Here is an 11,701-nt window from a genome sequence, read left to right on the forward strand (position 1 = left end):
TTTCATTGTTAGTTTATTGTTCATATTCTTCTTATTTCATCACAAATATGAGATATATGAATATGATTATCTTTTAATAGTTTAACAATTACAAATGATTGATTTATAGAGTGGTAATGGGTGTAGTTTTGTTTAATAAACTATATGCTTAGATCATCGAATAAGACACAACGGATATGATCCATAAAAAATTAACAATATAAAAAAATATCGTCATTGTCACGATAAAATAATGTATCATATTAATGTGGTATGTAATCAAAGAGTAACAACAAAAAGTGAATGATGTTGCATATGATGACGCTCGTATTTATTAATCCAAAATAAAAATAGAATTAGAGCCACGAGAAAATTTCTAATACAGATATAATACATACTATTTTTATTTAACCTTTGACATACCATTCGAATAACATTATTTTTATCCTATAGTTAAAGATTTATTTAGATGGGTAGTAATAAATGGAAGTAGTTCAGGAGCTTTAGGGGGAGGAATAATGGGGCGGCGGCGCGAGGGGAAAAAGACGAACCGGAAGGCCGTGGAGGGGAGTGGGAATTGGATTGGCGGTGATTTTTTCATTGGGAATGCAAAGTTGGAGTTTGAAGCGCCTGACCAAATGGTGCATGAAAACAAGAACCTCGAGCCGGGCGTACTCTTTGCCTGGGCACATTCTTGGACCTCCCCCGAACGGCACGTACGTGAACGGCGCCGGACCTTTCCCTTCGAACCTTCTTGGCTCGAACTTTAATGGCTCTGCAAAGTACTTTTCGTTTTTGTGTGTTGCTGCTGCACTCCAATACAACTTCACATCCTCACAAAAGGGCAAAAAATTACTCATATATCAAAATTAACTTTTTAGCTAATCATTTGATTTTTTCCAAAATTTTCTTTTTTCTTTTTTTCTTTTTTTCTTTTAATTTTTTATTTTTTAAAATAATTTTACTTTTTTAAAAGTAAAAGAGATTAATTCTGAAGCAGATTTTAAAAACAAAACTACATTCTAAAAAATATTTTTTTAGTTTTCAAAACTAGTTTTTTAAAATATCAATAAAAAGTAAATAATAAAAATAAGAAATTTTAGAATTGAAAGAGGTATTTATAGGTTTAATTTTTAATTAAAAATAAAAAATAAAATTGTTACTAAATGAGATCTTAATAATTTACTTTGTTCTCTATTTATTAGTTTAGATTCTCTTTAATAAATTCTGTATTAGAAATCTTAAGTTTTTTTTTTTCAATAACATGATATGAATTTGAAGATTTGAAGTTCTAACATCTTAAGTCGATAAGATATAATCAAAAAATAGTTAACAATATTTAATTTGTACAAAAATTACATATAAGTTTAGGAATTAGGAGGTGGAGTTTAATAATATTATTCATTATAATAAGGAATGCTTTTTTTTATAAAAAAAAAAAAAGAAAAAAAAAAAAAGAAATTAGTGTCTCTAGAATATTTGCCTTTTTAATGACGGCTAATTATAGTTATAAATTAGGTGACACTAGAAAGCTGTCCTAAATTTTGACAAATACAAAAAAATTCCGATTCCTTAAAAATAAATAAATAAAGCTTAAATTTGATTTTCATGGCTGTTTTTTTTTTCCTCCCCTCTCTTCTCCCTATATTTGGATTTCTTATTTTTCATGAGAAGTCTAATTTATTGTAGTGTGGAAAAGAAAAAATGTAAGGTGGGCTTATTGTAAGCTTTGAGAATAGAGAAGTTAAAGACAAAAATATTTGAACATTTAAACATCAAAACTAAAATATAGTAAAATAGTATATAAGAAGTTATACATTTTATATTTAGAAATCATGCCTAAATAGTACAAAATTTCTTTCCTTTTTTTTTTTTTGTTGGTTGGTACTTTTTATTTTTCATTTTTATAAGAAAATGGATGTGAAATCCTAGTAAAATACACTTGGTTATTTCATTTTATGAAATTTTAACCTAAGGGTCTAAAAGTAATTTTTTTAAAAATAATAATAAAAAAAAAAACAAAAAAATGTTATCGTTAAACAATAAAAAAAATTCAAAATAAAAAAAAAATCTTGTCAAAATAATACTTTATAGGTATAATAGACTATATTCATGTTGTCTTTGTATGTTGAAAACATATAAATCATGGTTAAAAAAGAAATTTACTTTCGATAAATCATATTTCTAATATCAAAGTCAATAATACAAATTTTATGTCGATTGATTTATATGCTCGTATCAATATTATGAATATTAGTTTGAGTGGTTTAGAAAGAGGGATATGGATGTGAAATTACCTTCCAGCCCTTGGGGATATAGAAGCCATTAAAGGCAAAGTCAGTGAGGGCAACCCTGAAAGCTCCTTGAACTGGAGGGAAGAGTCTAAGCACTTCACAAACAACATTCCATGAATACTTCATCTTCTGAAGGTCTTCCCAAGTCAATAGTTCACCTGCTGCCTTTGATCTTGCTATCTCCATTTGCTCTAATTATTTCCCATTATCAACCACCATTAATTAATTTCTCTATAATAACTAAAATTAAAGCATTTTTCAATTTCACTTACATCAAGTTTTATTCTTCAAAATATAAAATATTCCAAGATCTATAAGGAAAAATATTTATTTCTATGTTTTGACTTTAATTTTTATTTACTTCTTAAGTTTCAAAATTTTGCATATTTATTTTTTAAATTTTGAGATTTGTTTCGATTTAGTCCATAAATTTCAAAATGTAACAATTTTATCTTTGAGATTTAGATTTTATTTCAGTTTGGTACATAAATTTTAAAATTCACACTTTTAACCTCAATTTATCAATAAATACTCATTTTCAATCATTAGCGTTAATCTCTATTACTTAATTTAGAAAATAAGAAGTGATTTTTAAATGGTAAAACTGTGGAAATATTTTCAAATATATCAAAATGTAACTGTCTTTCACTAACAAATAGTGATAAACATTGATAGACATCTATTAGAGTCAATCGTTGACATTGATAGATGTCTATCAGTGTCAATCATTATGTTTAATTGATAAACAATGACATTTTGATATATTTATAAATAAGTTGACACATTTATTATATTTGAAAATCACTCTAATTATTTAAATTCTTTTAAATTCATTAATAGACATTAATACTAAAGACTAAAAGAGTATTTTTTGAAAAAAAAAATTGAAGTTAAGTATAAATTTTGAAATCTAAAAACCAAATTAAAACAAAATTCAAATCTCAATGTTAAAATTATAATAGATTGAAATTTAGAGATTAAATTGAAATCTAACACAGAACTTAAAGAATAATTTGTGTAACATTTTGAAACTTAATACCTAAAACATATAGATCAAAAATATATTTTTTGGTATTTTTTAAAATGGGTAAATTACCATTGTAGACATTTTCATAGACGTGGGGAAGAGCAGCCAAGTACTTAACGACGAAAGTGCAGGTACAGACACCGGTATCATGTCCGCCGACGAGAAGACCGAGAATTTTAGAGGCAATATCTTCTTCATGGATGAATTGGCCAGTGCTGTCCGACGTCAAAAGCATGTGCGACAGAATGTCTTGCGTCGCCGATGCCTTCCCCTCGCTCAGATCTGTTTTCCGTTGCCTTATGATCCTCAACAACTCCTTCCTCACAAACTCTGATGCTTTTATGGCTTTTCTGAACATTGTTCCTGGAAAATCTATCGGCACCGATATGATCCCTGACGCTATCTCTTCAAACCTCTTGAAGATTCTTTCCACCTCGTTCACATCCTCCATGCTCATGAACAACCGACATGCTAAATAGAACGTGTAGCTGTATCCGTACAATGGTGGATTTAGAACTTTATATCATAAACAATAAAAGGTGAAAAAGAAAACGGACATGCATGTCACAACTTTTACCTGTAAACTTTAAAATTTGTCTAATTGCCAACTTGTTATCTATTAATTTTAAGCGAGTAATTAATTTTTAATTTTGAATCTAATAAATAAATGGTTGACCTATTTAACATTTTTACACAAAAATTAAAGTCCAAATTTTTATTAACAATGGAATATAATTTTAAGTTTAATAGGTGGATTAATTTTGTAAAATAAGATATAAAATTTAAAAAGTAATTCCCTTACACGATTTAATATTTTAAAATATATTTAGAATCTATATCCAATTTTTTTGACCACTTAGGCTTTGATAATTACATGTCAAATTGAATTTATAGGTCAACAAATACAATAAAGACATCGTTAGAAGTTTAAATCGTTACCCCATGTTTTTTTAACATTTCTCTTGTGCACATTGTTCTTGATCCAATGAAGAGAATCTTAAAATATACTACAAACTTTTGAAAGAAAATCAATTTATACATCTTAACTTTAGGGTTGTATCCGTTTAAATCAATAAATCTTAAGGTTTCGTAATATATCAATTTAAACTATCCTTCGAATTTTATTTGAAAAAATTCATTTGAACTTTGTATTTATATCAACTAAACTGATAAGTTGTCATAAGTGATTATCATTGAAAATCGTATACACATTTTCATTCTTAAATGTGTGTGGGCTTCTTCAAATGTTGGATTAACAAAATAGACTATGAGAATTGATGCATGAACAATCTTCGAATGGAATCTTAACTAAGAGTCTAAATTGATTTACTTATGAAAGTTTAAAGGTTTACTAATCAATAAAATTATCTCTCTCACACGATGCTTGTTCAAATGAAACGTAATTGAAGTTATAAAATTGATACACTCGCAAAAGTTACACTTTAAATTGATATCATTATTAGTTAAAATTTAACCAGTCAACATCTTTAGTGTAATAAAAACAAAAAAATATTTTTTTTATTCCTAGATTTTCATCTAGCTAATTTCTATTTAGTCACTAGGTTTCAAAATATACACTTTTAATCCTTATGATTTGAGTTTTATTTCAATTTAGTCCATAAGTTTCAAAATGTCACAATTTTATTCTTAGGTTTCGAGATTTACATTTTTAACTGCAATTTTTCTTTTACCAAATTTTCACTTTCAGTTTTTAGTATTAATATCTATATTAATTAGTTTAATGGAATTAAAAGAGTTATAATTAATTAATTTTACTATTTTTTCATCTCTATTAAAATTAATTTTAAATTTTCACTTCATAATTATTTTTAACCAATTAATAATAGACATTAATGTCAAACAAAAAGTGAATATTTTATGAAAAATCAAGATTTTAAAAATGTAAATCTAGAAACTTATGAATCAAATTAATTGAAATAAAACTCAAATTTCAAAGGTAATATTGTAACATTTTAAATCCAAATGACTACATTGAAATCAAACTCAAAATTTAAAAACTAAAATAATAACTAGACTCAAAGAGCACCAGAAAGATATGGAAAATGACTAGGTGCACTTATATTTCATGCAACTATTTTTGTTACATAGTAAAAAAATAAATAAAATACAAACAATCAATTGTGTGTTTTTTTTTTTAAAAGTATATTTACCACATGAAAAATTTTAATGAGTAATTATTTGAGATGCAGTTTAGTCAACACCTAAATATATTCTAAAAGATACTTTTGCTTAAAAGAATACTTAGGTGTAGTTGGGTAATTAAAATTTGTGACATGACAATTAATTTTATTTTCATTAAAAAAAAAAAAGGAAAAAATACCTTCTTATCACTTGGTTTGAGGTCTAGTTTATATTTAGTTCTTAAGTTATAAAATGTTATACGTTTAGTTTCTTAAATTTTGAGTTTAGTTTCAATTTAGTTTTTAGGTCTTAAAATATTGCAATTTTACGCTTGATATTTGAATTTTGTTGAAAATTTGGTCTCTAGATTTTAAAATTTACATGTTTAATCTCAACTTTTCACTAAATACTCATCTACGATTTTCAATGTGAATATATATTAATAAATTTAAAATAATTAAATGAATTATAATTAATTAAGTTTCACTATTTTTCATCACTTTTAAAATTAAAATTAAAATTTACTTCATAATTATTTTCAATTAATTAATAGAAATTGATGCAAATGTTTAAAAGTGAGTAATGATGAAAAATTAAGGTTAAAAATGTAAACTTTTTAAACTTAGGAACCAAATTCAAATAAAATTCAGATGTCAAGAGTAAAATTGTAATATTTTGAAATCTAAGGACTATGAAACAAAATTCAAAATTTAAGTATAAATGTATAACATTTTGAAACTTAAGAACCAAATAGAAATTAGATCTCAAACTTAGGAACAAAAAAAATACTTTTCCCAAAAGAAATTGAATTAATATTTTTCTGTCAAGTGAGGACTGTGAGAATAATTGGCACTTAGACGGTTCTTTGAAAAGCAAAATGATTAGGTGCAGTCTAATACTCTTCCTTTTTTAAAAAAAAAAAAAAGAAAAGAAAAATGCCATGTGGCATAATACTATTTGATGTAGGTAGGTTGCATCCAAGTTTTTTTAAAATAGTGGAGAGAGAGAAACATACACTTTTACAGTAGAAGCCACAACGATTTCTTTCTTATTTTCCCACATGGAAGCGAAGTGCTTTTGAGCAATAGAGTCCATCACTCCAACATATCGTCGAAGCGCTTCCGGCTTAATGAACTGCGGGAGTAAATTCTTCATTCTCTTAGCTTCTTCATTGCTATTATACTTAACGGTAGAAGGAAACACTTTATCAGCAGATTTCGGCCACCACGGAGTCACCAGTTTCTGCTCGTTCGAGAATAGAAACTTATTCCCCGCGGCGGAGCACAAGGCGGCGGTCGGCTCCCCGAGGATGGAAGTCGTAAAAATCTCCGTCTTGTACTTGGCGACGCGCCCGAACATAAAATTCTCCGGCTGCCCGTTCCTCTCGTGGGCAACCATTTGTAGAGTCTCGCCGATGATCGGGTAGCCGATGCTGCCCGGAGGAATGTTCGGGTAGGCGAATTGAGCCTTGTGACGGTAGAAGAGAATGAAAAGGGCAAGAGAGAGAAACAAAATTAAGAGAATTAAGACAGAGATACACATATTCTCCATTTTTCTTCACCTTCTACTTACAAATTAAATAGTTTATTTCTCCTTTTTTCACCTTTAAATGGAGATGAGATTAAAAAAAATGGTGCACATTAGACCTCACCTTCCTTTATAAATAGAGATAAGATAATAAAACAACTTGGTATATATTCATCACACTCATTGTTGTGCAGCTTATCGTTTCCTTTCTTTTAAATAATTTTAATTTATTTTTCTATGTGATTAAGAAAGTTGCAGACCCATGTAATACTCATAAAAGAATATTTTTAAAAATTAAAGTTTGTTATATGGAAACAATCTGACTTTCAATTGTAAAAATTGAACCCTTAAACTTATACATGTATTAAAAATTAGACTTTCAAACTTTCAATATCCATAGAAATTGAACCCTTCCATTTATAATTTAGGGGTAGTTTTTGTCATTTCTCCAAATAATAATGAAAAAAAACCATGTTTTTGACATGTGAACCATGTTTTTGTCAAGTTCTTTATATTTTGGGAACGTGAAAAACATGTCCATTTACTTCCCTTTTTGTTAACTTTCGAATTTTTAAGAAAAATAATTCTAGTTTTTATGTAGTTTAAATTTTTATTGGTATTGGTATCTCTAGTATTAAATAATAATGAAGGAGCACTTAACTTCAATTTATTATACATGAAATTATCTTAATATTTTTACAATTTGTCGGACATCTTATAATCCTTGAGAAGCCTTATTTAAATGAGAATATAATTCTATTTCCTTCTCTTTCCTAAGGTAGACTATGGAAAAGAAACATTATGAAAAGTAGAGTAGGAGGTCAACCAAATCAGTCATCACAATTAGAATTGAGAGAGAAAATTTTAAGTAAAAATTGCACCTTCATCCTTATGGTAGTGTGTATAGATATTCCTTTTTTGTTAGTAAGTCTTGACATATGGTACATCTATGAGATGTGATCGTCACACAAATAGTTTTCGTGCATAATGTTGATGACCTGTTTACAAAGGCCCTTATAATTAAAGTGTTTGAGGGTCACCTGGAGAGTTTAGGTCTACGAGACATGTCTCATTTTGTCTGGGGCAAGTGGAAGATATTACAGGACGCGTATTGTATGGGATAGTTTCTTGTTTTTGGGGAAATTAGGAAAAATAGCACGTTTTGATTTTTACCTTATAAACCTAGCATGCTTTTTGAAAACTCGTAAAAATAGTTTTTCTCGATCCATTTCTGGCGAGATCGACCACCGAGAATTAGTTAAAAAATCAATTTTTTCCAACTTATCAATTGTTTTAGACCTTCTCAGTACACCTCTCTTGATTACACACCCAGATTTGCTATTTTTTTTTTTTTTTTTTTTTGTAATCTTTCTAGATCTTATACCAAATCTTATATTATTTTCAAATTTTCTCCCATTTCATTTATGTTTCAAATATTCTATCAAATTATTATGTAATTTTTAAAATCTTTAGCATAATTTATGTTTTTTTCACAATTATATGAATTCCAAAATTCCAAATGGGTTTTCCAATTATCAAATTAGATTTTCCAAATTGATTCAACATTTTTAAATTTTGGGAAAGATCAATTTTTTTTTGAAAAATTGGGTAAGATTGGGACATATATAACTCGGTGTTAATCCTGTCCGAGATTCCATCGAGAAAGCTCAAATATATGAATTTCGGCATTAATTATACCCGAGATTTCACTGAAAGCTCAAATGTAGAGAATCTCGGTGTTATTATGCCCGAGATTAGCATCAAGATGCATATAATCTCGATGTATAATCTGACAAGATGTACCGAGAAAATCCTAAACAATCAATAAGTTGGAAAATTTTGATTTTTTGACTAAAATCTCGTGATCGATCTCGCCCGAGATGGACTAAGAAAAATAATTTTTACGAGTTTTCAAAACAAATACTAGTTTTGTAAGGTAAAAACATAAACGTGTTATTTCTTACAATTTTCCTTGTTTTTGTGTACATTATACTTATTTGCTCTTTCTTTTGTACACCTATTAGCTTTAGGACAAGTGGGAGATTGTTGGGGTTGATGCCCTAAATCTCGTGGATCTTGTAGCTATAATTTTATCATGCAAACAATTTATTTATCTAATAAAATAAAGAGGTATATTTTATTTATCATTTAGTTGCATTTATCCACGAAAGCCAATAAACTAAGATTCAGGGTTATTTTCAGAAACTTAAGCATGTATGTAGAGATATACAAGCGGATCATGTTTAAGTGATAACCTAAACAGTTTGTAGTAGATGGATAAGGTTGGGTACCTTATCCTAGTGACACTATGAATATGACCTGCTTTGTAGTTATTACAATTGTTGTAAAGTGTTAGAAATGATCTGATCCTGATCATTTGACATGTGAGTAGGAATTTTCTATGCAAAGAATTTGTATAAGATTGGACCACGAAATGTATAGTTTCTCTATATAGCACCGTTGATAGATGAGACTTACATTTAATCAGGATGACCATAGGTGACTTGACCTGAATCATGAGTGAGTTGTGAAGTCCTACCTATAAAGGTGGTCCTTTGATTTGTATGGGTTGATTAGTTTTGCCGACTCAATATACCTACCATTTTAGGGATTCTTCTGATTAGGGAGTTAGGAACACGGCTACACAAGAAGAATTCATTGCTCTATAGTTAGAGACTATAAATAATTGCTCCCTTAAGAGTTAATTCCAAGGCTTGAACAGTGTGACGTCACACCCTCTCCTGGTCTGAGAGGAGTTTGGTCATAGTTGGACTATGATTTATTGTTCATTAGAGGCATTAGAGGTACTTAAGGAGTTAGAAGTAATTAGAGGGACAAAACGATAATTTTGGCCCAATTGTACTTATGAGCAATTGTGAAGGGTCAACGCACCCTTAATTGGGATAATGGAAGAGTGCAATCATTTATATCTGTAGTAAGGGTGCAATTGTCAGTCTTTAGTGGAGTGACTAACAGTTAATGAAAGTTAATTAATTTAATTAAAGAGTTTGATTAATTAATCGAGTACTATTGGAACTTCAAACTATAGCTCTATAAGATCCCCTCGTTAGCTTAATTGGGATAAAATGAGAATCGAATTAATTTGGATTAATTTGAATTGTTCAAATTAATAAAATGACTTATTTATATATAAAATTGTATGAGATATAATTTGAGAGAAAAAAAAAGTAACCTTAATATGAATTTGATTCATATTAAATATTTGAGAGAATTTGTTTATATGTATGTGTGTGTGTATATATATATATATAAATATAATTAAAGTATATATAGATAAATTAAATAAATTTTTTTTTTATTTAATTACATGTATGTTTTTAATTACATAAAATAGGTTCCTTATTAAAGTACATATTAATTAAATGAAAATTAGTTTTATTTAATTATATGTATTTTTAATTAAATAAATCTTTTATTTTTCTTCAAATAACTTATAAACCTTTCATTTTCTTCAATAATTTCTCTCAATATTATTTGGAAGATGAAAAGAAAGGTTCTTTCATCTTCCACTTGTACCATTATAAATATTCCAAAATGTATTGGAGTTGTAAGGTGTTGAAAATATTGAAGTTGTTGAAGATTTTGAAAAATGGTTTTTCTCTCAAAATAAAATCATTCCCTCTCCAAATTATTCAAAGAATTGTGTGTGTGAAAATGTGTTGGACTTGTAAGGTGTTGAAAATATTGAAGTTGTTGAAGATTTCATTCCCTCTCCAAATTATTCAAAGAACTATGTGTGTCGTGCGTGTGTGATAATTTGTAATAATGATAACAATAATAAATAAATAAATAAATAAATATATATAACAGTAAAACTTATTTCAGAATATAATTATCTTAAACTTTTTATTAAATCTAAAATGTTCTTAATTATTAGTTTAAATAAATAAAATAATAACAATACTACTTTGCTATATTAAATATTTAAAATTTGAATATAAATACCAAAATTTAATTGATTTTAAATAAATATATTAAAAATATAAATGGAAAAATTTTTCCCGCGGGGACCCGATCTCCGAACGGGAATTTCCCGACCCTGACCCCGACTCCCCAAACCGGGGAATGGGATGGAGACAGGGATTGGGAATGCATCCCCGACCCCACCCCACCTCATTGCCAACCCTAAACCCAAGGTGAATTCTCTTTTTCCCTTGAGTTCCCATACACGAAGGAGGAGGAAGAAGATAACTCATCGTTGCCCACCTACATCGGGTTGTCTAATCATCCGTCATCGATCTGCTAGCTCAGGTTGCTCGTGTCTCTAGCCGTCAAAACGTCATTCGCTACCATCAAAAGTAGCCACGGATTCCTTTTCTCCTGTTCTCTTTCTCATTGTTCTCTTTGCACAACAACCACCGTGTGCCACCGCCAACCAGCTCGTCAAACTTCCATTGTTTCTAACACGTGTAAATAGGGGAAAATATTTTATTAACTCATTTAACTAATTGAAGATCACATCCCGTATATATAATGGGCTTTATAACTTGTAGAAATACAAGTTATTCTATCTTTTTATTTAGAAAATAATAAGGAAAAACTAGAGGAAAAGGCATTAACTTGACATGAAATTCATGTAGATAATCACAATTCACATTCATGCATTACAAAACTCATAAAATCTTGAAAATTATAAAATCTAACATCTTTGAACGTAGGATTTGAATGAAATAAAGCAAAAATCGACTAAGGAAAACAAAAAGCTACAGCC

General features: G+C 28.4%; 1 protein-coding gene across 2 annotated transcripts; it reads right to left on the reverse strand.

The window, feature by feature from the left end:
- Positions 1-287: 287 nt before the first annotated feature.
- LOC120070901 (beta-amyrin 28-monooxygenase-like) lies at positions 288-7,132 on the reverse strand. 2 transcript variants are annotated; one of them, XM_039022795.1, is made up of 4 exons: positions 6,458-7,132; positions 3,370-3,788; positions 2,277-2,464; positions 288-812 (listed from the first exon to the last, which is right to left on the reverse strand). In XM_039022795.1, the coding sequence occupies exons 1-4, from the start codon at positions 6,991-6,993 to the stop codon at positions 483-485; spliced, it is 1,473 nt and encodes a 490-aa protein (XP_038878723.1). In that variant the 5' UTR covers positions 6,994-7,132; the 3' UTR covers positions 288-482. The 2 variants fall into 2 exon arrangements, with proteins under 2 accessions (XP_038878723.1, XP_038878724.1); XM_039022796.1 differs by having other exon boundaries at positions 289-803; positions 6,458-7,119.
- Between the last annotated feature and the right edge of the window lie 4,569 nt (positions 7,133-11,701).

Source organism: Benincasa hispida, chromosome 2 (genome assembly GCF_009727055.1).
Source record: "Benincasa hispida cultivar B227 chromosome 2, ASM972705v1, whole genome shotgun sequence".
Lineage (NCBI taxonomy): Eukaryota > Viridiplantae > Streptophyta > Magnoliopsida > Cucurbitales > Cucurbitaceae > Benincasa > Benincasa hispida.

Bases quoted from the DNA above. Each gene is read 5' to 3' on its own strand.
- LOC120070901 (XM_039022795.1), bottom strand. From the start codon at position 6,993: ATGGAGAATATGTGTATCTCTGTCTTAATTCTCTTAATTTTGTTTCTC. The intron at 3,789-6,457 runs GTATGTTTCTCT...GTACGGATACAG, and splicing joins GTGGCTTCTACTGTAAAAGT to CTACACGTTCTATTTAGCAT. The intron at 813-2,276 runs GTAATTTCACAT...CCCTTTTGTGAG, and splicing joins ATATCCCCAAGGGCTGGAAG to GATGTGAAGTTGTATTGGAG.